General features: G+C 46.2%; 2 protein-coding genes across 3 annotated transcripts in view; one reads left to right on the forward strand and one right to left on the reverse strand.

Moving 5' to 3' along the window:
• The window catches only part of TWF2 (twinfilin actin binding protein 2), a 77,239-nt gene extending 69,959 nt beyond the window's left edge, over positions 1–7,280 (forward strand). Inside the window, exons 6-9 of the mRNA XM_084839710.1 lie at positions 1,986–2,111; positions 2,270–2,420; positions 4,441–4,562; positions 5,105–7,280. Of these exons, the coding sequence (XP_084695836.1) occupies positions 1,986–2,111; positions 2,270–2,420; positions 4,441–4,562; positions 5,105–5,272 (567 nt within the window). The 3' untranslated portion in view covers positions 5,273–7,280. The remainder of the gene's footprint in view (positions 1–1,985; positions 2,112–2,269; positions 2,421–4,440; positions 4,563–5,104) is intronic.
• A 10,233-nt stretch (positions 7,281–17,513) lies between these two features.
• LOC146354764 (hyaluronidase-4-like) overlaps positions 17,514–26,239 on the reverse strand; it is a 41,772-nt gene continuing 33,046 nt past the window's right edge. For both annotated transcript variants that reach the window (XM_084832461.1, XM_084832460.1), the window contains exons 2-4: positions 23,504–24,515; positions 19,599–19,688; positions 17,514–18,572 (exon numbers count right to left, since the gene is read on the reverse strand). In XM_084832461.1, the coding sequence (XP_084688587.1) occupies positions 18,180–18,572; positions 19,599–19,688; positions 23,504–24,515 (1,495 nt within the window). In that variant the 3' untranslated portion in view covers positions 17,514–18,179. The remainder of the gene's footprint in view (positions 18,573–19,598; positions 19,689–23,503; positions 24,516–26,239) is intronic.

A 26,239-nucleotide genomic window follows, 5' to 3' on the forward strand; every position in this document is an offset into this window, starting at 1 on the left:
TAATATTTCTGTCACTTGGTGAAAAGTAGACTCTGGCAACTTGCTCTGTTACCAAGAATGAAAGTGATATATTGGCAGTTACTCAATGAAGCGTGTAAGCTATTTCTTGCTCGTCTATAAAGCATGAAACTAAAAGTTAGTGATTTCCCCCCTGATGATACTGTGTAGAACCTTCTAAGGCTGTTTTTCTACTATTAGCCATTTCAGGAACAAAATTTCATTTTAATTTTTTTTTTTTTTTAGTTAACATAGACCATCCAGTCTGTTTCAGTTAGCAAACCAATGTTGCCAGAATTAGCTGGATGATTTAGCATTTTAACAAATATATTTTATTAATTTTTAAAAGATAATACACATTTTACTGCATCAGTTAACCAATTTTATAAGTAGGCAGAGAAAGCTCTCCCCTCCCTTATAAATATCACCCCCGATAAACTCCTGTGCTTTAAAAACAAAGGAAATGTACAAAGGTAGGGTGTGTGTGTGTGTAGGGGGGTAGGGGGGTGGGTAAAGATCAGAAAAAATGCACAATTTTGTTTTTAACTGATACTTGCATACGGAATATGCAGAGTGTGCTTGACCAAAAAAAAAAAAACCCAAAAGAAAAAATGACATGCTTTTTCTTTACAGCTAAAATTCTTTACAGTTATTTAGTTATTTATTTATTACATTTCTATTCCGTTCAATAGGCAAAGCTGTAAAGACAAAAAAAGTAAGTCCTGTCCAGAATCATCTCCTTCTATTTGCTTTCAGAGCATGAGGCCCATGGCCACATCGGCGTTTATTGTACAGCTGCATCAGCCTTGAGAGTCAGGCACTGGACTTCTCTGCTGGTGCAAGAGAATACCCTAGGCCCTGGACTCTTCCCTAGGCCCTTCTTCCAGCACTGTGATCAGGCAGTAGCCACAGGTGCTGCAGTCCCAGCTTCTGGGGAAAGTGAAAAACCAGCTTGGGGTGCTTCCGGATGAAGGGAGCCTTTCACTAACCTTCAAAAGGCGTTATGCAGCTATTCCATTTTTTATTCCGTAATGGATTTTTTCCAGTAAGAAAAAAAAGTGAGAAAGCACAAGAGGGTTACAAGTGGAAGGTAACGTGGTCTGGACTGGACCCCCCCACCCCACCCCACCCCACCCCTCCATAAGATTCTGTGAACGAAGCAGTGTGATTGCATAACAAAAGCCTCGTCTGGGCAAATGGGAGGAGGGAAAGGAATAAGCCCTGTCCCTGCTTCTGCTGACAGCCTCCAGGGCTGCTTTTCAGTTTTTAAAGAAACTCTGAGGGAAGGAACCTGCAGCTGGATGTAATGTGTCTCTTGGCCCTCAGTTGGAGCCCGCTTGAAGCCTTTTTTCCTTGGTCTGCCTACAAGGGCGCTTGTCTGTAGGGATGCTGGGGAAATTCGAGACAGGCCAATCTGAGCTCAGATTTCTAAGAATTTCTAAGACCTGTGGAATCTGCGGACCGACCTCCTCAGGCCACGTGGAGTCCGTGAACTGTTGGATCTTTTTTTTTTTACTTTCTCGAATGTACACATATTTATTCGTGGGCAAATATGCAAGTTTCTGCTGAGACTGGTAAATATACACAGGGAAAAGTGGAATGGAATCGGGACAATGCGCTGAATGTTACATACCAAGGTAAATTATGTAAATGGTTGCGAACCCTCTTGCGGAATTATTTGCGTATTTTTCCGCAAACGAAAAAAATTTGAATCTGTCTGAGAATATACGATGGAACAAAAGGCACCTGACAATCCATGAAATTCAGACAGAGTGGCTTTTCCATAATCAGTACGTCCCTACTTGTCTGTAAGACCAGCCTTTTGCGACAGGCTCTTTCCTTCAAAGGTTCGTAAGCTTGTGAGTGCCCTGATTACCAACAGCATGGATTGTGTTTTGCGGTCACCTCCATCTCTCTCACCTTCATTCCTGTTCTATTTCCTTGGTTTCATCGTCGTCTGTTTTTTTCCCTTCTTCTTCTATTGCCAGGTCAAGACTGAAATCAGCGTAGAAAGCAAACACCAGACGCTCCAGGGACTGGCTTTTCCTTTGCAGCTGGAAGCACAGCAGGCCATCCAGTTACTAAAACAGAAGAAAATCAATTACATCCAGCTGGTAAGGAGCCGCTTCTAGGCTTTTCAGCTTGGTCTTCAGAAGCCTCCTGCATTTCTGCACAAGTCCAGCTTGCACAAGGCCGGGCTCTTTGGTGTCCCTGCAGTTTATCCCAGTCTAAATGTTATTCTGAGGTATGTCCTCTTGCCTTGTTTCAACAGAAGCTGGACCTGGAGCGAGAGACCATAGACTTGGTCCACACACATGCCACGGAGATAGCAGACCTGCCTAAGAGAATTCCACAGGATTCTGCCCGTTATCACTTCTTTCTGTATAAGCACTCCCACGAGGGAGATTATCTGGAGTCAGTGGGTAAGCTCTGGGCAAATATACTTCTTCTTTTTAAAAAACAGAATCAGGCGAGAATTTCCCTCTGCACTTTACTAGGAATGGACAAATCTGTCTTTTTCTGTTTCTACAACTCTCAGACTTTTTGAAGCACAAGTTCTTTCTGTCCTGTTTCTGCATCTGTTTGCAATTTTTTTGGTTAAAAGTCTGCATGAAAATGCATATACGTTTTTGTATTCATTTCTCCTAATGTATCCTAATATAGGAGAAATGCATACAACAGGTAGGGGGAGCCTCCAGATGTGGCCCGAAGGAATTCCTCATCTGGCTCGCCACCTTCTTTCCCAGTCTCCATTCCCTCTCCCAACAGGGAAACACTCTTATCTCCAATAAGCAGCTAAGCGCTGAAAAGGCTCCCTTTCTGCTGATTGGAGATAAAAGCTTTCCCAGCCAGGAGAGGGGATGAGACTTGAGGAGGAAGCTCCTGAGTGATCCAGACCTGCTTACTTCTGAGGTTTGCCCTACAGAGCCTTGTCCAGTTTATTTCTAAATAGACATGCAGAGGCATGCCCTACTTACTTGTGAGTAGACATGCAGAGGCTTAGTATTTGGGATGCTATTTGAAAGTGCTGGGAGGCTGCTGAAAGTGAGTGAATCATTCGTGCTTACTTTTGAGGTTTGTCCTGCTTACTTCTCAGTAAGCTTTAAATTAGCTAGATCACATTTGGCCCTACCCAGTCTGTCTTTGGCCCAGCCCACAAATGGAGTGTGGTCCCCAAAATCTTTCCCAAATTGGAATTTGGCACTTGGGCTAGAAAAAGTTCCACACATCTGGTGTACAAAAATCTACATGAAAATACATATGCATTTCTCCTAATGTATGCAAATTCATACGGAGAACTGAAGTTTGAAAATGATGGAAGGATAATTGTATTCTAGTTCTCATATTAGTTCAGGAAGTCAAAATTAACTCAGTTTGTACTAAAATGCAAACCAAACTGATGTCTCCCCCATCCCTAGCCTTGACAAACATTGTGAGTGTGCCCATGGCCCTGTGGGATGGGCAGTGGGATTTATTCTCTTGAAGGTACAAAATGGTTCCCACCTGCTCAGGTTCTCTTATCCATAAATATGGGGATCATGAGACTGTACCTTTTAATTCCTTTCGGTTGATACATATTTACTTATACAGTTCCTTCAGCACTGGGAGAAGGCTCATAAGCCGTTGCTTTAGTGCCTTAACCATGTGCAAAGGATTCTGGGACATAACCAAAACTAGTACCCTCAGAACCATGCAGTACATGAACAAAAAGCCAAACATCTAAGACTGACTCTGACCCGCCTGCATTGGCTGCCTATATGTTTCCAAGCCCAATTCAGGGTTCTGGTTTTAACCTATAAAGCCTTACATGGCTCAGGACCTCAGTATCTGATGGAGTGCCTCTCCTGGCTGAAACATACCCATACACTACACTCAACATCTAAGGTCTGCTTCTGGGTGCCTCCTCTGAGGGAGGCTCAGAAGACACCAACAAGGGAGAGGGCCTTCTTGGTAGTGGCCCCCCAACTGTGGAATGACCTCCCCAATGCGGCCTGCCTGGTGCCAACATTGTTATCTTTTCAGCACCGGGTCAAGACTTCTCTCTTTTCCCAGGCATTTGGCAGCATGTGATAAGTTTTAATTGATCCTGGATTTGTTTTATGGATCGGCTGATTGCTCAAAGTTGTTTTTAGATATATATTGTCTCTGTGTATACTGTCTGTGTTTTTTATGTTTTTAAATTTTGCATATTGCATTTTTAATGTTTTCAACTTTTGTAAACTGCCAAGAGAGCTTTGGCTATGGGGCAGTATAGAAATGTCATAAATAATAATAATAAATTGCAAAAGTTTGGCCCAGGCTTTGTGTTCTCCACTCTCTAGAATACATGTCCTCTGTTCTGTGACACTCTTGTGGCACGCGTGGCAACCACTCTCCATAGGTTCGTGGCATTAATCTTTCTGGGGCCCAGGGACATCTGACCCTCCTTCCTCTCCCTCGCAGTGTTTATCTACTCCATGCCTGGCTACAAATGTAGCATCAAGGAGCGCATGCTGTATTCTAGCTGCAAGAGCCGACTGCTTGACTCTGTGGAGCAAGATTTCTGCCTAGAGATTGCAAAGAAGGTAAGCTGTGGCCCCTTGTCACTTCGAAGAAGGAAGCCCTGTTCCTTTGGGCTGGACGCTAAAAGTCCTGAATGGTGTGAAGAACAGATGGGATGGGAGGTGAAGGTTCCTCGAGAGGATCTTACTCGGGAGCCAATAACTGAGCTGGAGCAAGAATCATTCCAGGGTTGGTGTCCTGATGGTTAGGTCTTGCCAGAAACCTACCATCAGTGCCCCCAAAGCAGTGGTGGAATCTTGGCCAAGGGCAGTTTCAAAACAGTATGGACAACCTAAGAAACAAGGAAAAGCTAGCAGACTTTAAGGGACTCATCTCTTAACGAGGAGCTATCATGCCCAGATCCTGGAGACAGGATAGGACACCTGCTTGGAAGTAGTGCTGCACAGCGTGTGTGTGTGTGTGGGGGGGGGAATGCTTTTTGGAAAACGGGGGGGGGGGAGCTTACAGGTATGTGCCATCACAGGGAAAGTGCCTGCCTCAGTTGAGATTTGGACGTCTCAGTGGCCAAAACTGAGAACTGCATTTCCGTTTTCCATTGTGTCAGATTGAAATTGATGATGGAGCTGAGCTGACAGCGGAGTTCCTGTACGACGAGGTCCACCCCAAGCAGCATGCCTTCAAGCAGGCCTTTGCCAAGCCCAAGGGGCCTGTGGGGAAAAGAGGACAGAAGCGACTTATCAAAGGACCAGGCGAAAATGGTGACGACAGTTAAGCCCTGGTGGACAGGAGGACGGCTCCGGAAAGGGGCTGTGTGCGCCTGCCGGCCTCCAGAATTGCAGCTCCAACCAAATCCGCCTCTCTGCATCTGAGCCTGTCCACTGAGCTCCGGAGCCTTTCCCTCCACATCTTCTTTCAAAGTCACATCCACCTGGTTTCATTAGGGGAAGGGGGAGGGAGAGATCTGGGGGCAGAAAGGGAGAGGGGACCTCGGAGTGTTTTCTCTTCCTCTTTGCGCTGTTGTTGTATAAATCCTGGGAGGGGAGGGGGGGAAGCCTAATTGTTCTAGTTTGGAATAACTTTTTAACAGGGGTGCTCCTGTTACTGCTTCATGTTGTGACCTGGTTTACTTGGAATCTGCACCACTCAAAGCCTTTTGTTCACCGCTTGACCGAGGGAGCTGCTTACATGCAAAATGTAGACCCCACCCATGCCCCTGCAATGGCAAAAAAAAAAAAAAAATTAACCCCAAGTACCCTTTCTCTCTTGGGGGCTCTTGCTACCCTTTTGTGTGTCTCCTCCCCCCCCCCCCCACAATTGTATCAGTAGTCCTTGGAATTTCCATACCATTAATGCAATTCCCTTACCAAAGCAGCTTGTTTGCCTAGGAGTTGACGCAGTACTCACTTGAGGCTTATGGGTATGTTCCAGGGATTAACATTGCAGCAGGGTCTCTCCTCCTCTCCCCACTTTTGTTTAGCTTAAGCCTGTGGATTTCAGCGGGGAAGTGCTAGAGGTTGGTGGGGTTTTCTCAGAAGGCAGAGTTGTGTGATTTGGATGAAGAAAAGCTGCTTGCTAAAGTGGAGGCAGGGCTCCTGAAACCAGCTCTCATTTCATCTATGGATTTTGTCCCGTTCCAGGCCTTACCATGTAGCCTTGCTTATGGCAAAAGAGGGAATTTCCATCACAAATCCATAGGTGTGGCCTGGATTTCTAAAAGGAGTTATATCACTGTCCCCTTTGTGATTTTATAAAGCTATGCAATGGAGACCCTTTGGCTAATTCCATTGTCATGTGTGATCGTCCCCCCGTCCCACCCGCCACTGCTGCCTCCTGGCCTTGCTTTGATGGCTCACTGCCTGATGTTACAGCCACATGAGAAGAGAAGACAGGGGCGATTAGAGACTGGGAAGTGTAATCCCTGTCCAGTTCCTGTTGGCAGCTCTTTGACTTGCCAAGTTCAAGGCTGCAGCATTTTTCGTGTCACCTCCATGTATAGCTCTGCTATGCTTTGCCACACCAGCATCCACACCCTGCTCTGGCTTCTGGCCTAATGCTGCAGTGACTTCCTGAGATCTTGCTCTGACTTACTGAGATAGTGAGGTTCGTTCCTGAGCTGCCCTTTCTCAAGCTGGATGGTTCCAAATGGTGCATCCAGTTGGGCTTTGCTGGGCTTGGCCCAGTGCTAGGTTTGCTCAGGTGCTGGTCCTCCTCCAGGACAACTGCAGCAACAGTACACCCAGCGATTGCATCCCATGTCATATTCCAGTGCTGCTTTGCCTCACACACAGCTGCAGGTTACCATGCACAGTCATGCGGCTCCTTGGTGGCATAATGCAGCTTTGCCAGTCCAAGGGGACACTGCCACTTTCACAGGCCGCTGAACACTGATTGGGTTGTGCTCTTCATGGCATGTACTTTTCCCTGTAGGCTCGTTCATTCCCTGTGATAGATGTTGTTTACCAAGCGTGATGGTTGTAGATCCATGTAAACCAGGTGGAAGGAAGGAACAGCTGATGGCATGAGAATGTTGCCCATGTGCAGAGGTGACTGGAGCAGATCGCAGCGGAAGGGCAGCTGAATTGCCGGGGGGGGGGGGGGCTTGGAGAAGCCTTGTCGATCTGCTCTGAAGGCAAGAGGAGACGTAGGCACTGACCCAACTCACAAAAGGCTCAAGCCATGGATGTGACCCAGATTGGGGACTTCTGAAAATCATTGTAGTAGATGTGTCCATTCCATGGGGTCACTGAATTTGATGTGCATGATTAAAATTCTCCTTCTGACCCCTGGGGTGCTTCTTAGTGGTCTGTTTTGTATCTCATGTGAAAAAGCAAACAAAAAACCCTACCCTGAAACGATAAGCCTTGTTTTACATAGCCAACGCATGGTGTTAGCTTGATGGTTTTGAATTTTGATTTCTTCCCTGCCCCTCCCTCCTTTTTTAAAAAATAAAAGTGTACTCTTTTGAAGTCTGCAGAAGAGCCAGATAATTGAAGCAGCAAAGAAAGAATGTTGCAACGGTTGTAAAGGAAAGAGCCTGGATTTGCTCTAGCTCGCTCATTCCCAGGGTGGAAGCAGCTGGGACATGGTTTGCAATTCAAAAAAGGAAGGGCAGGTTTCTCCAAGTTCAAAGCACTAGAGCAATTTCAAGTATCTATTTTTGGTTGTTGTTTAAAATTCAAACCACCATTTCAGAGAAGAAGTCTGGATACTAGCTCTCCCTCCATTCCCTTTTGAGACCATGTGCTCATATTTTTGCCATCTTGAAAGCTTTATTGGGAAGATTTGGAACAGTCTCTTCTCTAACATTGAGAACTTTTTCTGCAATGCTTTAGAAATGGGCAGTTCTTGCTTTCATTATATAGCAGTAAGGGGATATTGATTAGGTTCAAAATTTGGCCCTAACCCAGCACGACCTGTTCAGCCAGCAGGATCCAAGATCAAACAGGGATAATAACATCTTCTCCTGTTTTATTTTTTTTCCTATGACCAAACCCCAAGTTGTCAAGCCTCATACAAAGAGTGCAACAGTAGAATGGCACTTTTCCCTGGAAAAGTTAATGTCTGGATTTGGGCCCCTAAATCATCTGTGTCACATTCAATCACCCCTCTCCTCCAGCTCCTGTTCATATAGCACCATCATTGTTGACAACTCTACACTCTGAATTATTTGATTTATCCCTCTCCCACCTGCCCGCTTTTCACCACCCCCTGATAGCATTGAGGCAACAGTTCTGTGGGGGAAGCCTGTGTTCTAAGTTAGTTGTTTCATGTGCGGCTGGCTGTTGCCATCCTTTGTGGGCTATCTCACTGCCACTGTGAGACACAGTAAATCAGCACAAGGGTTTTTGGGGGAGGAGGGGGCATTTTGTTTTGAGATAATGCAGACTGGTGCCTCTGTCATTCCATGCCCTCAAGTCTACCTGTTTTTAAGAGCATGCAGTACAGGCCCGAGAGAAGGGACACCAGAGAAGCGTTTGCCATTCCGAAGCTGTAACTGTGATCACCATGACCCAGAGGTCACACTTCTTTCGGACCCCCAGCCTTTCCAAAGGTGAAGCATGTTATTCGGTTTAAAGTGTGTCTGGGAACTGTTCACATGTTCTCTGATATCGTTATTTAGAGGGTTTCCCTCACATGAATGAATCCACAGATGACCACATCTGAAGGGAATTGGTCAATAGAGCAGCCAAGTCATAGCTTTGTTTCAGCCTTATGATAGTATTTGGACTCCACCCGATTGGTCTGAATCAGTTTGTTTGCTATATTAATGCAGAATATTACCATGTAATTGTGATGGTCCAGTGGGTACCCTCAAATGCATGATCAATTGCAAATGAAGGACCTATCAGAACTTCCATGAAGGAAAGAGAGAATCAGTAGCCTGCATCTCAGGACTGCCCTTCTTGTCTCATCCTCTCCTCTTCAGCAACCAAACACTAATGGCCACGTCTCAAGATAGAGCCACCGTTTCTCCAGCTACCAACCCCCTCTCCCCACCCGTATCCTTGGCTGGTGTCTATGGCTGCCCCATTGTGCAAATTGCCCTTGGAAAGGATTATTATTTGGAGAATCTCTTCTTTCATAGCAGATCAGCCACATTTCAGAGGTATCTAGAAGACCTTTAAAATATAGCCATGTAGGAATATCACAGTTTTCTTAGAGCTCCATAAATAACAATGCACCCCACCCCACGCTTCCCTAGTATCCATCCAGGCTGCACAGTAGAAACCTCCTTTTTGCTGCCTTTAGCCCCACTGTGGAAAACACAGTTGGCCAAGAATTGGAAACATTTCACAAAACCAGAGAGGGATGCTACTCACAGCATGGGAGAGCCTGCATGTCAAATGGGGGGTCTCCATTCATCTCTGCCTGTGGAAATGTCTCCCCATCCTAAAACGTTCCCTGAACTTGTTAGCTTGAATCAGAATGGATGACTGTTTGCCCCACTGACATCACAATTTCTCCAGTGGAGCCAAACCGCTAGCGAGAAGCCTTTGCCGATGTTTTAAATTGGCGTATTAGGCCAAGGCAGCATCACAAGGCACATTACAAGGCAACATCCACCGACATCCACGGTGATGATTTTGATCTAGAAAAATTTTGGTTTTATCTGGAAGACCAGGCAATTTTATAGCAGCCCAGAAGTGGCCTTGTGAGAGCCACATGTTTATTATAGAACTGAGACCTTGGTCATATTGAAGAACAGCAGGAGATTCTTGTACATGCTCGGTGGAAGCTGTGATGGGTTTTGCACAGACAAAGCTGTAGCAGACTGCAGGTTCTTAGCTGTTGTGTCAGAAAGACAGGGCTAATTGTCAAGATGGTAAAACATATACGAGTTCTTCACGCCTGTTATTGAGTTTAACTTGGCTCAGCGACAAGGAAGCTGGAAGCTACCATTGCCTTATTCACACGAACAGTGCCCCAAATCTTACATGAGCACCTGGTTTGGAGAGACTGGGAGATGCACGTTCCTGATTGGGCTGGATGATGATGTGGATTTGGAGACTGTGGGGGAGGCAGGGCACACTGTACTGAATGCTGTATTTTCTAAAAAAAAATAAAAATAAAGTATTTTTAAAGCAATCTGTTCTGCATATTAATTTAGCAGATTGAGACAGCTATGGACACTATAATGGCCATTGTAAAAGTTCACTGTGCAGAGCCTGCAACCTCTTGGAGAACGTGAGAAGAGCTCTGCTGGATCAGACCAAGGGTCCATCTAGTCCAGGATTATGTTCCGACAGTGGCCAGGCAGATGCCTGTGGGAAACCCCCAAGTAGGACTTGAGTGTGATAGCATCCTCCCATTTGTGTTCCCGAGCAACTGGTAGCCAGTCATCTATAGTATCCAGTTAGATGATGACCAGGTTTGCACGGTGACTGCGGCTTAAACCACCCTGGCTTGTTTAAGCTGCAGCTCAAGCTGAGTGCCATTTGCTTAATTACCTGCCTGGGCGTGGCTTGTTGTGTCGTCCGAACTTGTTAGAGGGTGAAACAACCCTCAAATAATCCCAACAACAGGCCATGGATCGTTTCCCCCTCAAACAAGCCATGGTCCGGCCTAGGTTCGGAGGGCACAACAAGCCAAGTGTAGGTGGATAATTAGGGAAATGGTGCCCAGCACACTCCATGGCTTGTTTAAGCTGTGGTGATCATGCGAACCAGACCAGTGTGGTGGATTTTACTTGTGTTAGTGACTGATGAGAAATGTTGCATAGACATGGTAGAATTCATCTTGCCACATGGCCAGATGCCATGGAGCTATAGCTCTCCACAGAGTTGCAGCTGCCATGTGGTGAGTTTATAGGTGGCTTCTGAGGCTTTTCTGGATGTCTGTCACTCGACAAAGCTATTCTTATACAGATATAGCTAAAGGTACTTTCAGGTATCACATTAACTTGGTGGCAGAATCCTTGTAAAGTAACCAATGCAGGCCAGTAACAGTTGGTGACGCCACCTTCTTGCCTGAAAACTGCTTTGAACATCTTTTACATCCAACTGTAATAGTGGAGGGTGTTTCTCCTTTGCCTTCAGGGTGCATCCTGCAACTAAGAGTGGCAAAAATCGCTCATCAGCCTGAGCAGAGGTCAGGTCCAGCTTCCTCGTTATGCCCGCAGAATGGATGCCACTGGTGGAATGGGACTTCCTCATTGCAGCCCCTCCATGTGTCCTCCAAATCTACTCTGAATGATTGGGGGACCCTCCAGAGGGTTGGGGGACCCACTGGAGATTTGGAGGATGTGTGGAGGGCTGCAGGGGGGAGGAGAGGATGCAGAAGTCCCACTCCACTGGTGGTAATGGTTCTGTGGGCACGAAGAGGAAGTTAAATGCAACCCTTGGTATAAATACAGCCATGAAGGACCAGAGAATCTTTGAATATTCAGATGCTAGCGAGGTTGCTAAAGTGGTCTCCGGTCCAAGCTAGTTGGTTTTACTGCTCAGGAGAAAGCCCACTATGAATGGGGTCCTAAAGGCAGCTATTTGAGGAAGGAATATTCTCAAGCACTGCTATTTTACCAGCCTTTTGTGAGAATATTCATGAATTTGGAAGAGCTGAATGTTCACGGAAAAGCTCTTTGCTTCTGAAATATCTGGCTTTGGAATAACTAATATAAAAATAAGTGGTGCTGGCCTTCTACATGGCTGGAGTCTCAAAGGTGAGGATTGCCTTACAAGGATGACTGTGCTATCTGCTTTCCATTAGGCTGTGACTCATGGACAACTAGGTTTCATGTGCAGGTTTAACAACGTATTTCCTTCACGCATGGAGGGAAGTCTAAGCTTGTGGAAGGTTCATTTATGTGGCTGCTGCTCCTAAATGGTGGAGACAAAGAGTGTGCTGAATTCTGAAAATCCCCACGTTGCCTCTTTGAGGTAAGGTGCCTAATTTAAAGCACCGATGGAAGATTTTGCTCCATTTGTTTCTCACAGCTCATCTCCCAAACCTCATCACTGCTCAGTTTATTGGCTCACTCAGGAGTGCTGCTAATGTAGATCTCTGCCTTCACAGTTGGTTCTGGCCCAAGAGGGTGTAATAAAGTAAGCAGAGGACTCAAGCTGTGTTTCTTTATTGTTCCACAGCTGCCCAGGAGAACACACAAAACATGTTATTTGTTGTATAGATGAGCTGGTCACCATCACATAGACTTGAGGTTGAGAACAATTTGGTGACTACCAGTTTATAGGTGTTTTAAGAAAAGTTTTTAAAATATTGCAAGGTCATGAAGAGGCAGTCTATTCCAGAGAAATGTACTACTTGACTCAAGTGTACTTAATAATGGATGAAACTTGAGAGTTTTTTTTATTCCCACTCCTCCTCTTCTGGGAAATCTTCATGTGTTCTGCTATGTGGTGGATAAACTCTGTGCATTTTATAAGAGGTACAGTAAATTCAGAAGTTAGAAGAGACGGAGTTTTACTTTGTTCAGATAAACCTGCATATGCTCTGAGAACTGATGCCCATTTAAAGTCTAGATCTGATAGAAAACCAGAGCTGCCATGCCTATGATGGGACTAGGAGCTGGATTCCATTCTAGTTCATGCACAAGCTGTTCCATTCTGAATTGCTCTCTACTGAATTGCTCATCACAAAGAGCTAGCTAATTAGCTGTGGCTACAGGTGCACGACTCAGCTCACATGTCTACACCAGTACAAAACTGCCAGGTAAAAGCATAGGAAATGTGGGTTAAGGAGCAAGATGTTTGCATGGCGAAGCGACTACATAACCCCTTTGCTAGGATTCCAGCTCAACTCAGATTCAGCCCACATTCTCATGACACCAGTTTAGCATTAAACAAATAGCATTTCTGTAATGTGTCTTTATGAGTGCTCAATTCAGCCATTACTTTTTTTGGGCAAACCAATTCCTCTCCCCATGAAAACAAGGATGTATCTTATAACCTATGACGTGCAGTACAGTGGCTTGTTATCTGGTGTGGATACACGAGTTCTCCAGTCCATGTACCTGTGTTGGAAAAAGCATTGGACAGAATCCAATGTGCAAGAAAATGTGTGCTTTTCCCATGTGGGCATTCATTTTCTTGTTAAAATGTCAATACACTCAATCATATTTGCTGCAGATCTGCCAGTATATGTGCTGGTAAACATTTGGGAAGAGGCAGCGCATGTCTCCAAGTAGCTTGGGGATTCATGATGATCATGCGTCAGGGAGCTAGGGCCTGTTGTGGCTCCTGAGCACATACCTGTTCTGTATTCTTAAATCTTTGGAGATTAACTTCTCTCCATAGCACTGTATTGTGTTCACGACTGCAAGCACCAGTGTGTGCACACACTAAGCACACTGGGTGTGTGCAGTATGAATCAACCTCAGCTGGTATCAGTAATCAATCCCTAAAGATCACTGTACAAATGGTAGACACCCTTCTCACAGTACTAATGTAGACAATCGCCAAATAAAGGTCAGTGTGCTAATGTCAATAACCTTTGCAATAACCAGCATATTGAAAGGCATACAAGTTTTTTGTCCGAGGAATGTACGAGGGACAGGTTGGAGCAAAGGAAGGAATGCAGAATTTACTGTGTAGGCAGCAAAATGTATGTAGGATCAGCCTAATTGCTGTAAATGTGCCAGAAATGTATCATCAGTAACCTCCATCTCCTTTGTGGGAGGGCCAGAGACAAAGGAATGTGATTGCCAGTCCTGGGGCGCGTGCAGTCAGGTCTCCCTGCCCCTTGCATCAGCATCTCTGTTTCCCATAGACATTCTGTGCCTGATGCTGGAATGCCTGGCTGCCTTGTTCCTTTCTTTTCCTGGTTGGTCCTGTGTGCCTTTAATGGCCATGAGACGGGCAGACATCAAAGAGGGGAAATTTTGCCCACCATGGAGACATCAGCGATGGGGGAAACGCTGCACCCACTGAACTTCTGCTTGTCAACACAGCTATGAAAGTTCAAGAGCTTCTGTGAGGGCAAAGGGGGCAAGGCAAGGTGGGTCTCCTACGTTTTTGGTGTTCTGAAAGCGTTGGCTAAGTACGTCGCAGACAGCTAAGTACTTGTTTTTGAGAGCACTTGACCTTGGCTTGCTTTTGAAGGCAATGCTAAGTATTTATAAGCAAAGAAAAAGCAAAGTAGGCTTTCGAAGTGTAAAGTAGGCTTTCATTTTGATGCTTAAATTCTGACTTCTGCAGCCCAATCCTCTGCCAATTTAGTTGGAAGGAACACATTCCATTCTTGGTCTCTTTGGGATTGGTATATAATCACCTGGCTGCTACTTACTGAAAGACTTATTGAGCAGACTGCCTGGTTTTACAGAAAGATATACGAAATATAACCAACCCCTGGACAATAAGAGTGGCCCCATAAGATACAGAAGCTGGCTATCCCTGAGCCAGAAGATCCTGGAATTTGTTTTTAAAGAGAACGGGGAAGAGATCTGCCTGCTGCTATCCACATAAACTGTGTTAGTCTTTTAATTCAGGGATAGCCGACCTGGATTAAATAGGCCAGGATATTGTATTCTAGATAGATCAGGACACACGCTCACACATTACATGTTCCAGAAGGCCAGCCTGGAAATGCCTCCCCCCAACAGATTGTGCCTGTGTATTCCCAAGTGTTGTGGAAACTATAGCATATATCATAACACAGGGCTGATCCCACTTGCCCCAGTTAAGTGGGAGAATAATTGCATTTGATTATGTGTGTGTATATCAGTGCCAGCAAAGAAATAATATACCTCTGACCTTTTGCTGGAAAATAAAGGTTTGACTTTGCAATCGCCACAACAAGGCAGTGATCCATGAAGGGGTTTACAATCACATGTGATTGCAATTAAGAAGTGTGGTGAGGCCCTCCCCTTTCTGTGCCAGCAAAGACTAGGGACAATCCCCCTCTGCCCCTATCTCTCATCCTTTGTTTGTTTATTTCATAAACACATGATGGGAAATCATGTCCTCTTGTTGATGCTTGCTCAGGAGCTATCTCAATATTGTCTGAATGAATAATGAACATTATACAGCACGTTACTGGCAAAAAGATGATTGAGACTCAAAAGTGATGTGGGATGAATGTTAAGATTGCCCAAACATTTCACACGTCCCCCCTCCTATACCCAGCTAGTGTCTCCTCCCCACTCCTTTGCCAGACCGAAGTCATGGCTACTCTCCCATTCATGTCACAACATGGTTTTTCCTCATATGCTGCGGGACAAAAAGAATTTCTTCCCAGCTTAGATGTACACTTTCCTTGTAGCATACAGGATTGGCTCTTGCTAGCGCCCGCTCAGTTTGTTCTTTTGTCTTGCATTTTGCAGAAAATGTGGTGAGTTTTAAACACCTCCTGAAAATGATCCTGTTTACACGCAAGCTTTCCCTGGCTGTAATTGATACCATGATGCTGCTCCATTTGATGTTTAACAGCTTTTTGGTTTTATTTTTGTCATGCCTGCAATTTTTTATTAATTGTTTATTAACTGAGTATTTTACTATTTTCTTAATAAATATTTTAGCAAGGTTGCCATATGTGCAGCCGCGGGAGGAGCAGCAGGCCTTTCTATGCCAGGGGCAAGTCTGGGATTGAGCCCCAAGGGTGTTGCCAATTGTGCTTTTGTGCTGGTACTTGGTTCAGAGGCCAGTCCTAGGAGGTGGCTGCAATCTGTGACCATACATTGCTCTCTTCTTTGCTCCAGGTTCCTCTTCTCTCTGCGCCCCCCCCCCCTGCCCCGGGCTTGCTGAAGTACAGAAGCTGGGCAGTCTTTTCTTCCTGGCGTGTCTTCCCAAGGCTTGCTTTCAGGGCTGCTTGCTTTACAGCAGTCAGCTTGAAATGAACAGGATGCTGCTTTTTAAAACAACAATTGGGATCTGATAGCTGCTGCTGCTCACTTTGATTAGAACTACTGTTTTGTACTAGCCCAATTTTTACCAATGTTATGTTTTGGAGCATTGTTTTAATTGGGTATTTTTAGTACATTATTGTTTATCTGGATAGAAAGAAGGGATACAAATGCTAGTAATTCAGCCGAGAGTTTGGCACCCTTACAACAACTGGTACCTTGGTTGGCAACCCTAAGACTGATTTACATGTCCAGTTTTGGGGTTCTCCACCCCACCCCAATGATCTGGTGCTCATTTTTCCAGTTTAGATGGAACATTAACAGTATAGTCCCATGCAAGGAAGCCTCACTGAATTCAACAGGGCTTGTTCCCAGATAGGTGGATATAGGATTGCAGCCTAAACTGATGAAGTAGTTGTTTGAATTCCCCACTATTGGGCCCGATTTAGTGCACCGCTGCAAAGATTGGCTTTTGTGGCAGCATAGGTCAGGAACACAGCCTGCGGTGGCAGCTGGAGAGTTCATCGCCTTCCTGTTGCAGGTATGCTGGGAAACAGCGTCACATAAGATCCCCAAAGTGCTTATGTGAATCTGCCGACAAAAAGGACTTAAAACCATTTCTTCTGCTCCAGAAAAGAAAGATGCAGGCTTGCAAATTTCTACTCATCTGCGAGGAGTACCAGCAACACTTCTAATGTCACCCGTGTGACAAATTATACAGGTGGTGTAGTGCATTTTTCTCTAGCCTTAAATAATGAGTGCCCTTTAAGGTGATGAGATGATGCTGTTGGGTGTACACAGAATTTGGGGGAACTGTCGCTAATCCCTGTGTCTGTCCCTTGGCGGGCTGAAATAGTTTTACATTCCCCAATGCAACACAAGAAGAACTAGCCACATCATCTCTTCCCCTGTCCATAAAAAGCAAATCTCCAGGTATGCTTAATGGCAAGCCTTGGGGGTGGGGGCAGATAAAAGAACAACAGACCTGGAGAAGAAATGGGTGAAAGAAACCCTAGATGCAGGGGGCACTACCAGCACATTAAGAACATAAGCAAAGCCCTGATGGGTCAGACCAAAGGCCTGTCTAGTCCAGCATTCTGTCTGCATGGTGGCTAATGAGATTCCTAGGAGAAGCCCACAAGGAGGACATGAGCACAACGGCACCCTCCTGCTCATGTTCCCCAGCAACTGGTATTGAGAGGCATGCCACTGGAAGTGATAAATGGCCGCCATGATTAGTAGCCATTGATAACTTCCGGGTGCTGACTTTGATCTCATCTCCCTTTGGCCTTAAAGACACCTTGGCTTTTAAAGGCAGAAGGAAAAGGGGTGGGGTGGGGGTGGGGGGACACCTTTTAATTGGTTGTTTTTCTGCTATCACTCCCCTTGGCCCTGGAAAGAGGCGGTAGTAGGAGATGCAACCCTATGTTTGGCTTGGCTTCTTATTTTGACTGAAGCCAAGCATTTCCCTCCAACTTGGACAAAAAGGAGCGATGGCAGGGAGACAGTCCCTGTGCTTGGGGCGAGGGGAGAAGCCCAGTAGATAAGATTAGTCATTGTCGCCTCTTCCCTTGAACCTGAGAGACTTCTACATAAAAGGAGAAGAGGAGGAGAGAGGCAGTACTGTGTACCTAAAAAAAAAAAAATTGCAAGGAGGATCTTAAACAATGGTCATTATAGCTTTCAGGAGGTGGCAATATAGAGGAAGTTCTAGGCCAATGTGTGTCACATTAAAAATATTTAATTAAAAAAATTATTTTTTTCTCCCTCCCCACTTCAATGAGAGAGGTAGCTTGATGCTCACGCACACATACATACACACACACCTCAGTTAAACAGCACCAATCACATGTGGAGGACACCTAGTCAGTTCAAGTAGGCCATCCTTGCTTCGTATATAAATAATCTGCTTAAATACAGTACAATGCTGTAAAAGGTGACCTCACTGCTATTTAACTGTTATAAATATCAGGTCCTGGCTGCATAAATTTTGCTTTAAAAAAAAACAGTATTAGAAAACTACTGTTCTTGTCACAGTTTGGGAAAATGTGCACCACTGAATATTAAAGCTGCTTTCTATGCTGGTGAAAAGTGTTACAAAACTAAACAAAAAAGAAAATCCTTTCTGTATTGGAAGAATAGAATCCTGCATAGGTTATGGATGTTGCTGGGGGAAATCCAGATGTGCTAACTGTTCCAGTGAAACACCACAAGAGGAGGACATCCTGGGAAGCCAGTGGGAGTCACAGAACACTTGACAATACTTCTGTCACCAAACACCATGCTTGTATCATTCTTCTCTCCTCCATGCAGAGGGATGATGTAGGGTTCACGTCACACCAGCAGCTTCACAAAATTCAGATTCACCACTGCTGGCCCAAACAGCTCATAAATGCCACACCCACAGGGCAGAGAGAACTACCCCAGGGAGGGACCAATCACATGTCTGCAGCCTCACGCCCCAGCCCTGGGAGCAGCAGCTTTCTCCGTTCCAGCCCTGGTAGCAGTGACACCTGAACTCCCGTCTCATCTTGTCCCTCTGCTGATGGCTGAGAGTCCCCGTCACGGACACTCGGGTTTGATTGCCGTGTGTTTTTGTTCGGATCTGGAAGGAGTCAGGACTGAGGTGCAGGTAGGTGTCAGAGTCCATCCTTCGGCGAATGCAGCGGCCATGATTGTTGCAGGTAATTTGGCTGCAAAGTTTGCTTGCCATAGTCACATTGACAACATAAGGGCCTAAGGTGCTAGCCAGGTAGTCCTGAACCTTTAAGCAGTGGGTCTGTGAAGGGGAAAATATATTATTAGAACGGTGAATAACTACAAATGCAAGGAGAAATCTCTATTGCTAAGCTAAATCTAGGAATGCAATGCTGTCATGGGCTTGCTTACTCATATCTGACTAGCTCTTAAGATGTCCACATTGAGAGCAGGACCCTGCTGAATTTAAAGCTACAAAACCCTTGGAAAGAGGTTATCCCTGTCTTGAAATTATCCCCTTGGTATCAGATAGATGAGTCTCTCCAGGCGGCCCAAGATATTTTGCTGCCCAAGGCAATCAGCTCCCCACCCCCACCCCATTTCCACATACAGAAGCCAACTGCCATCATCCCCCACCTTTTCTTGGATCCATATTAACTTCCCTCCAAGGTCCCGTCAAAATCTAACCACTTCAACTTTTGGCTGCAGCCTTCACCAGTGTGGTAAATCTGTGCCTGGGTTGCACAATTCCAGACTGTAAGTGGTGGTGGGGTTTCATATGATTGAATGCTTCCCCATACAAAGCATTCCCTGCGTGTAGAAAACTAGGATGTCAAGGAGGACAACACTAAGCTAGAACCCTTCTCTCTAACATCTAGTTTTCTATATGAGTATGCATTCCTGTGATCTCCCCATCATTTCTCCCCTGAAATGGTACAGTCCAGATGCAATCCTGTCACTTTAAAGAGAAGAACTAGGCCAAAAGTCTCACTCCTGCCATTGTTGTTTTTAAAATTCCCACCCAGATACAATGTTTAATCTGTTAAGATCCCTCAGAAATAATGTGTGCCAAGACTGACAGCTCAACGTTTCATAAATCAAAGACGCAGTTTGGTCTATGCAGTTGGAGCATTTTAAATAAAGGACATCCATTTTCTGTGCCGTGGTACTCCAAGCCACTCCCTGCTAGTTTTCCAGTAACCAATATAAACAAGTACAACCCCAGTGCTAGCCCTTTACCAGTCAGTATGACGCTGAACAGTAAGCAAGAGAGATGAGAGAGATTGAAAGAATAAGACAAGCAGTTTCAGAGCTACTGTTAAATTACCCGGTTGCGAGAATAGTCTGCATCTCCCCAGAGTACAACGCCGTGAGCTCCCATGGCTGCAGCCTGTCCGATGGTGTACACCAAGTCTGTCTAGAACAGCAACAGAAACCAGCACAGATAAATTTGCAGGGCTATAGTAGATGCCGAGCTCTTTCTGGTGGCACTGTTTTCCTAAAATTGTTTCCTATACATGGGAAGAGCCTTGAGTCAGCCAGATTTAACACTCCCCCCTCAAAACACTCCCCCCATTTGCAGGGTTTACAAATCATGACACTCAGCGGAATAAAAAAATCCTATTCATGTGATGTTGTCGTCTCATTTCTGAATCTTTAGGACATGTTTATCGTGATCTCTTTCTCTTCAGCTGTGAGGCCTAGAAACTTACAGCCAATTCACATTCGGTGCCCTAACAAAGCTCTGCGTGCAACCCAGCTCTCTTGCTGTATATTTGCCAGAGGTCGTTAGCAGAGGCATCAACAGCTGGCAAGGGGTTGCTCCTAACGCTCAAGGATACAGGGAGCAGCCACTGATTGACTGATTGGATTTGTTTCCCGCCTTTATACCAAGAAAATGGCACTCAAGGCAGCCACTGAGTTCAAGCCATTGTTCATCAGAGTTCCAGCAAAACGATTCGTCCTGTGTTTCCGTCTGTCTGGTGCTGCCCCCATGGAGACGTGAGAAGGTGGCGACTGGAGACTAGTCCCAACACTGCGGAGCCACTTCCTTGCCTATCCATCCAAATAGGCAGCCAGTGAGAAGGGGACTGTGGTCTGGTTCTCCCGGCTCACTTCCTCCTTGTATCCAAGGCTGGCCCTCCCATGATGCAGCGTGCATCCCCTGCCTCAGACAGCGGATCCGGAAGGGTGGCAGATGGCCGTGGATCCCCGTGCTGCCGCTGCCACCCTGCGCTTCTCAAGGTGGAGCATAGGGGGGAGGCTGCTCCAGACAGCCGCACTGGCCGCTCTCCTACTGCGGCAAATGCTGCAGCGGAAAAGCAGACGCTGCAGGTCTCCAGAGCAGGGCTGGCGCTGCTGCCACCACCACTTGCCCTATTCCTCAGGCCGAGTAAGGCTTAAATGGATGGCCACTCTTGCTGCAGCCTTTGCGTGTCTCTCCAGAGTGGTGGGCCGATACATCACTCTGAGGGATCTTCAGAGCGAGGCATCAGGCCACCCATTGCCCCGCGGAGCCATGCTGGCAGTTCCTGCGGCAATAGTGCCTCTCAGAGTGGGGCATTGGGCAGGGGGCTCTCTGGGGAGCCCCGACAACTGCTTCCTTGTGGCAGCAATGCTGCAGCAGGAGAATAGCCAGCACAGAGCCTGCCCAGCCCAAATGCCTTGCTCTGAGGGGTCCTTCTGAGGGGCGTGGCCTTGGTGGGCAGCTGGGCCTGGACCTTTGCTGCTGCTGCCACCTCCCCGCCAGTGCTTCACTCTGAGGATGGACCCCTCAGAGTGAGGTAGTGAGGGAAGCTGGGTGACGGCAACCGGCAGGTGCGAAGGGGGAAGAGTAGAGGCAGTGACAGCCTGGCACCTCACCCCCAGCAGCGGCAGCGCCTTGTCCCGCTCTCCCGGCCACAGCGCCTTGCACTTCCCCCACCCCCAGCAGGTGGGGGAGGTCTCGTGCTAGCCCTGCCTATAGCTGGAGCTTCCTCCTTCTCTGTGTACTTTCCCTTGTCTACACTCAACAAGCTGCGGCTGGAAAGCATTCCCACCACCGCTTCCATTGTTAGGGCAACTGCTCAGAAGGACCAGAACTCAGCAGTAGAGCACCTGCTTTGTGTCCAGAAGGTTTCTGGTTCAATCCCAGGCATCTCCACTTAAGGGCCAGGTAGCAGGTGATGGCAAAGACCTTTCTGTGCCGGAGACAAAGGAAAGCCACTGCCAAGCCTGCTGGCTGTGGATGATGAGAACTGTAGTCCCACACATGTGGAGCGTGCCAGATTGGAGAGGGCTGGAATAGACAACGCTGGGCTTGACGAACACATCAGGTAAAATCCAACATAAGTCCTACTTAGAGTAGACCCATTGAAATGGATGGGACTTCAGTTAGTCACATGGAGCTTAAATTCCATTCATTTCAATGGGTCTACTCTAAGTAGGACTTATGTGGATTTTACTCATAGTCTGACATGGTATAAGGCAGCCTTCCATTGTCCTAAGAGCGATTCGCAGCCTTCATTGCTTATATTGCCCTCCAAAGAAGAGATTCATCTCCCTCCTTCGGGCCACTGACAAGAGATCTCAGGTCTACATATTTTGTCACTATAAGGGTAGCTTGTGATTTTTTTTCTTCTTTTTGAATTAAAAGTGAGGATCTGCAGGAATCTAACAGGGTGGGTCATGCCTTCGATATTCTGGAATGGATACAAAATATAAGCTGTATTTCATTTTACACAATAATATCAATTCCATTTGATGCGGAGTACACCGCGGAGGGCAAAGGAAGACAGCTTTGTGTGTGAGTGCACAGAAGCTAAGTGGGAGTCATTTTATTGTCAAATAATAAACCCAATCACTTTCACCCTGTGCAACAAAAGTGTTTTTATCATGTGAACTACGGTAAAAAAAAAAAAAATCAAACCTAAAGAGATATGGAAAAGCATGCACAACACAATACATACACATTTGTAAAGCCATTTTAATGGCTGAATTACACCCTACCACAGGAAAAAAAATCAAGACTCTTAATGGAGCTCTAATCCCTCAGTAGGGCCCAAAATTATTTGACTATTGCTCATGCAGACAGACTTGTATTCCACATAATCAGAGGGAAAGAAAACCACAGTGAGCATGGCCAGTAAAGTGATGTGAAATGTGAGTGCAGGTATTAAATGCTCTGCATTAGCTCCACGTGTATCAGATTTAACAGCATATGTTGAGGAGTGATGCTCACAAGTTGAAGGAAGAAAGTTAAAAAAACACACACACACACACACACACACACAAACAATAACAGGAATGCTGGAAGCAATTATTTATAAACCATCCTGGAATAATTTAAGATGCATAGTGGTATAAAAATGTTTTTAAGTAAATACCCTGTAAGCAAAGGTTGTGTTTTAATCCAAACAAGGGTCTCTCCCAATAGCCCTTTCACCCCTTAGTGATTCCTATTTTATTGCGGTACATGGCTGCAGTACTTATAATGGCAACTAACCCAGTCCTCAAGCCACATCTGAAACCCAGGAATCAAATGATGCCTCACCTCCTCTCTTTTCCATTCCTCTGCACCACAAAGTTCCTTCCTTAACCAGCTTTAATTCATCATACACTTCAGGAACAGGAAGACAGATTCAAACTTCTTGGTGACATCACAAATTCTACAGGGCTTAGGGCAAAAAGTGTGCCCTGCAGGCATTCTCCCAAGCCTTGTCTGGTGGGCCACAGACCCCTAGCATCTGCCACTGCTGAAAAAGTCAAGAAAAGGGGAAAAACCATCCAGACCCCGGCTCTATGGTTCCTGCCATAGACACCTCATTCCAAGAGGGTTCCTGGATCATCCAAGCAAGTAACGCTGAAGGTTCCTGTTAGCTTCCTAGGATGCTCTGGGAATGCAGTAGGAATGAGATTTCTATGGCAGAAACCAAATGCCTGTTCCTAGACCAGTTTTCTTCTTTTCAGGTGATCAGGTTAGGGTGTCAGGGGAGGGGGCTTCAATACCTTGATGCTGTGACATGGAACAGATGCTCTTACTGCAAGTCAAAGATCTGTTGCTCCTAGGGTGAGTGTAAATGGCGTGTGTGTGAATGGTGTGACTGTGCATGGATGCATGTGAGTGGCGTTTATGGCCCCTGCCACCCCAGCAGATACCTGATATGGCCCTCGGGGCCAAAAAGGTTGTGCGCCCCAGCTTAAGGCATGGGCGATACCATGCGTAGTTTGGGAACAAGGTGGCAAGCATCTTACCTGGGTCAACTCCTTCAGCGTATAGGTGTAGAAAGGCCTGGCATACACGAAGACAGGTAGGGAATGTTGGGTAGAAGGCAACTCAGCTACTCTCAGGGCTTCACCCAATTTGGCCCACACAAACTTCTTCCCTTGGGGGGAAGTTCTCAGCACCTCCTCCATGTAGATTGAAGGATAGAGGGCCTTGCTGTTCTCCCAAAGCCAGATCAGCTCATTATTGCGCTGCACCTCCAGTGGGGGGCAGTGCCCCGTGAAGTTCTCAAAGTCATCCAAATAGTGATAGTTATAGCACTCCGGGAAGAGGTAGTAGCCCCACCAGCCATGGGGACGCAGAGACTGGGCTACCCGGAGGGTGTCAGACATGAATTTCTCTGCAGCTGTTTCAAATTCCCACCTGGCCTGCATTTCCACCTGGTAATCAGACAAATGGGGGTTCCTTTGTCTTACAAGATGGAGGGACATGTTCCGGTAGATGTTTTTCTTATCCCAATTCCGTATCCACTGGGGCCTCCAGTTCTCCCAGTCAATCACAGAAAGGCCTCTAAAGGAGTCTGAGGGCATGGCCACAGCAATGTCCCTTTTCATCTTCTCTAAGTGTTTTGTCAGGCTAGTGTTCTGAGGGCAGCCACCGTTGACAGCAGCGGGTGGCATTGTTGTGTTTAAGTAATAGGGATACAAGCCCAGTTGGTCATAGTAGAAGATGGTGACATTTCCACCCATGAAGGCTTCCTGGGAATTCACTAGGATGCCGTAGGAGTCCAAGTGGAGGGGTACCTCATAAACAGCTGAACATCGAGCCGTTGGCGCATTCCAAGCCACGAGAAAAGGGCTCTCTCTTACAATTGGGGGCAGGGATGGTTTCAAGTTATGAGCAGCTGCTGCAGGCAGGTCTGGGAACAAGAACAGAAGCAGCAAGAAGGTTTGACGACTGAAAGATTTGCATAGCCTCAAGTGTGTAGAGGTCCACTCTGGCGGCTCGATTAGGCATGCAGTTTTCCCATGGTGTAGAATGCTGAAGGAAGGACAGAAGAGACCATCAGTGTGATGCAAACATGATGCAGAGTGATCAAATGTCACTCATTTTTAAACAAATCCTCCCTTATTCCACCCTTTTCCCTGCAGAACATGACAGCTCCGGAATCATCATCAGTGCCTTATATGTGCAGGCTGAGGGCCAAAGCGGACATCATGTTCAATGTGTGTCTAGCAGCTCTGTCTTCTCTCCATTGTTATTTTAGAGTAGGCGCAAGTCCCCTGATCTGGATCTTAAAAGCCCGCCTACCCCCCACACTAGGGGTCCTAATCTGGATTGGGGGCCCTGTACCTACTCTGGAGTAAAAAAAGCGGGGAGAGACATAGATGCTAGACACACATTGAGATTAATGTCTGTTTTGGCCCTCTTTTATTGCGGACATTTTTATCCAACAGTAACTCTGTCTTGAGAGCATCCCAGCACCCCTGAAGCCTCTGAGCTGCTGTGAAACCCTCTGTTCCTTTCCTTGAATTTTACTCTGATATTCCAGGGTCGGAGGTCAGAAGCAGGCTGGGTAGGAGAGGAATATTGGTGACAAGTGTCTGACAATGAATCAGACTGCTTTTAAAGGGCTCCTTTCTTTCTATTCAAATCCACCTCTTTGCTAATTGCTACTGCTGCAGGAGGTTTCCCTCCAAGCTAATTTGCTGAGTAATTCCATTTGCAGTTTACAGGAAAGGGGGTGGGGGACAGGGTGCACTGGCAGCTGGTCTTAAGAGGCCATTCGCCTTTGGGGTCATGAATCAGCTCGCAGTGCTATGAACTCAAGGGGGGGGGGAGCCTAACGTTGCTGTGTTGCTATGGCCATGTCAGCTTGTCATTGGTACTTCTCCATTTAGAATGTAATACCTTTTTCAAAAGGAAAAAAAATCCTAACACCCAAATTAGGTATTTGGGGTTTATAAAATATTATGGCTCCAGTTGTTAGTACAAAAAAAAAGTGTAGAAATTGAGGATGCTCTCTTCCCACTCCCCTCCTAGCATTGCAGGCTTCTCTTTCGCCTCTTCTAATGCTCTCCAACTAAGCGGGGCCAACTCCACTGGGAGCTGAGTATTCACATTAACCTCATTCTGCATAGGCCACAAAACAGACATCTGATGATTACAGCCTTCCATCATTGCTGACCTGCATTAAACTTACTATTACCCTGGAGGTGAAACACGTCTTAGTCAAATGCATTATCCACTAATGTCCGGAGCTCTCAGAAAGCCTTGTATATAACACGATGAGGTAGAAGCAGCCTCAAAGCCAGAAAGACCTTATCGTTTGGTTTCTACCTTGATGAAAGTTGATATGCATCTTGCTCGACGCCTTCAGGAAAGAGACAGGAGGCATGAAGCCATTTCTCACTTGTTAGCACGCATGCCGCCTCACCCCACCAAGGGTTGTGCCAAGCAAAGGGCCTACCTTTGCAAGGTGCCCTGTCAGAAGTTGCTAGCAAGGATTTAAAAGGACATCATAGGGTGGCCAGGTGTCCTACTCTACAGAAGACAGTTCTCTGCTTTGGGGAGCTGGCAAAGGACAGTCCTCTGTTTGAAGGTGTCCTCTGTTTGATGGGCTGTCCAGTCCAAGTTGGGTTCAGAATCAAAGAAGACCTAGGAGAGAGTGCAGGGGTCTTGAAGTTGACCATCAACATTGCGGACCTGAATGACCAGCTGAGCAGGCACACTGGTCACCTGGTCAGTCCGCTCAACTATGGTGA

Source organism: Heloderma suspectum, chromosome 2 (genome assembly GCF_057233095.1).
Source record: "Heloderma suspectum isolate Gila_16-S chromosome 2, 16-S_ref, whole genome shotgun sequence".
NCBI classification, from domain to species: domain Eukaryota; kingdom Metazoa; phylum Chordata; class Lepidosauria; order Squamata; family Helodermatidae; genus Heloderma; species Heloderma suspectum.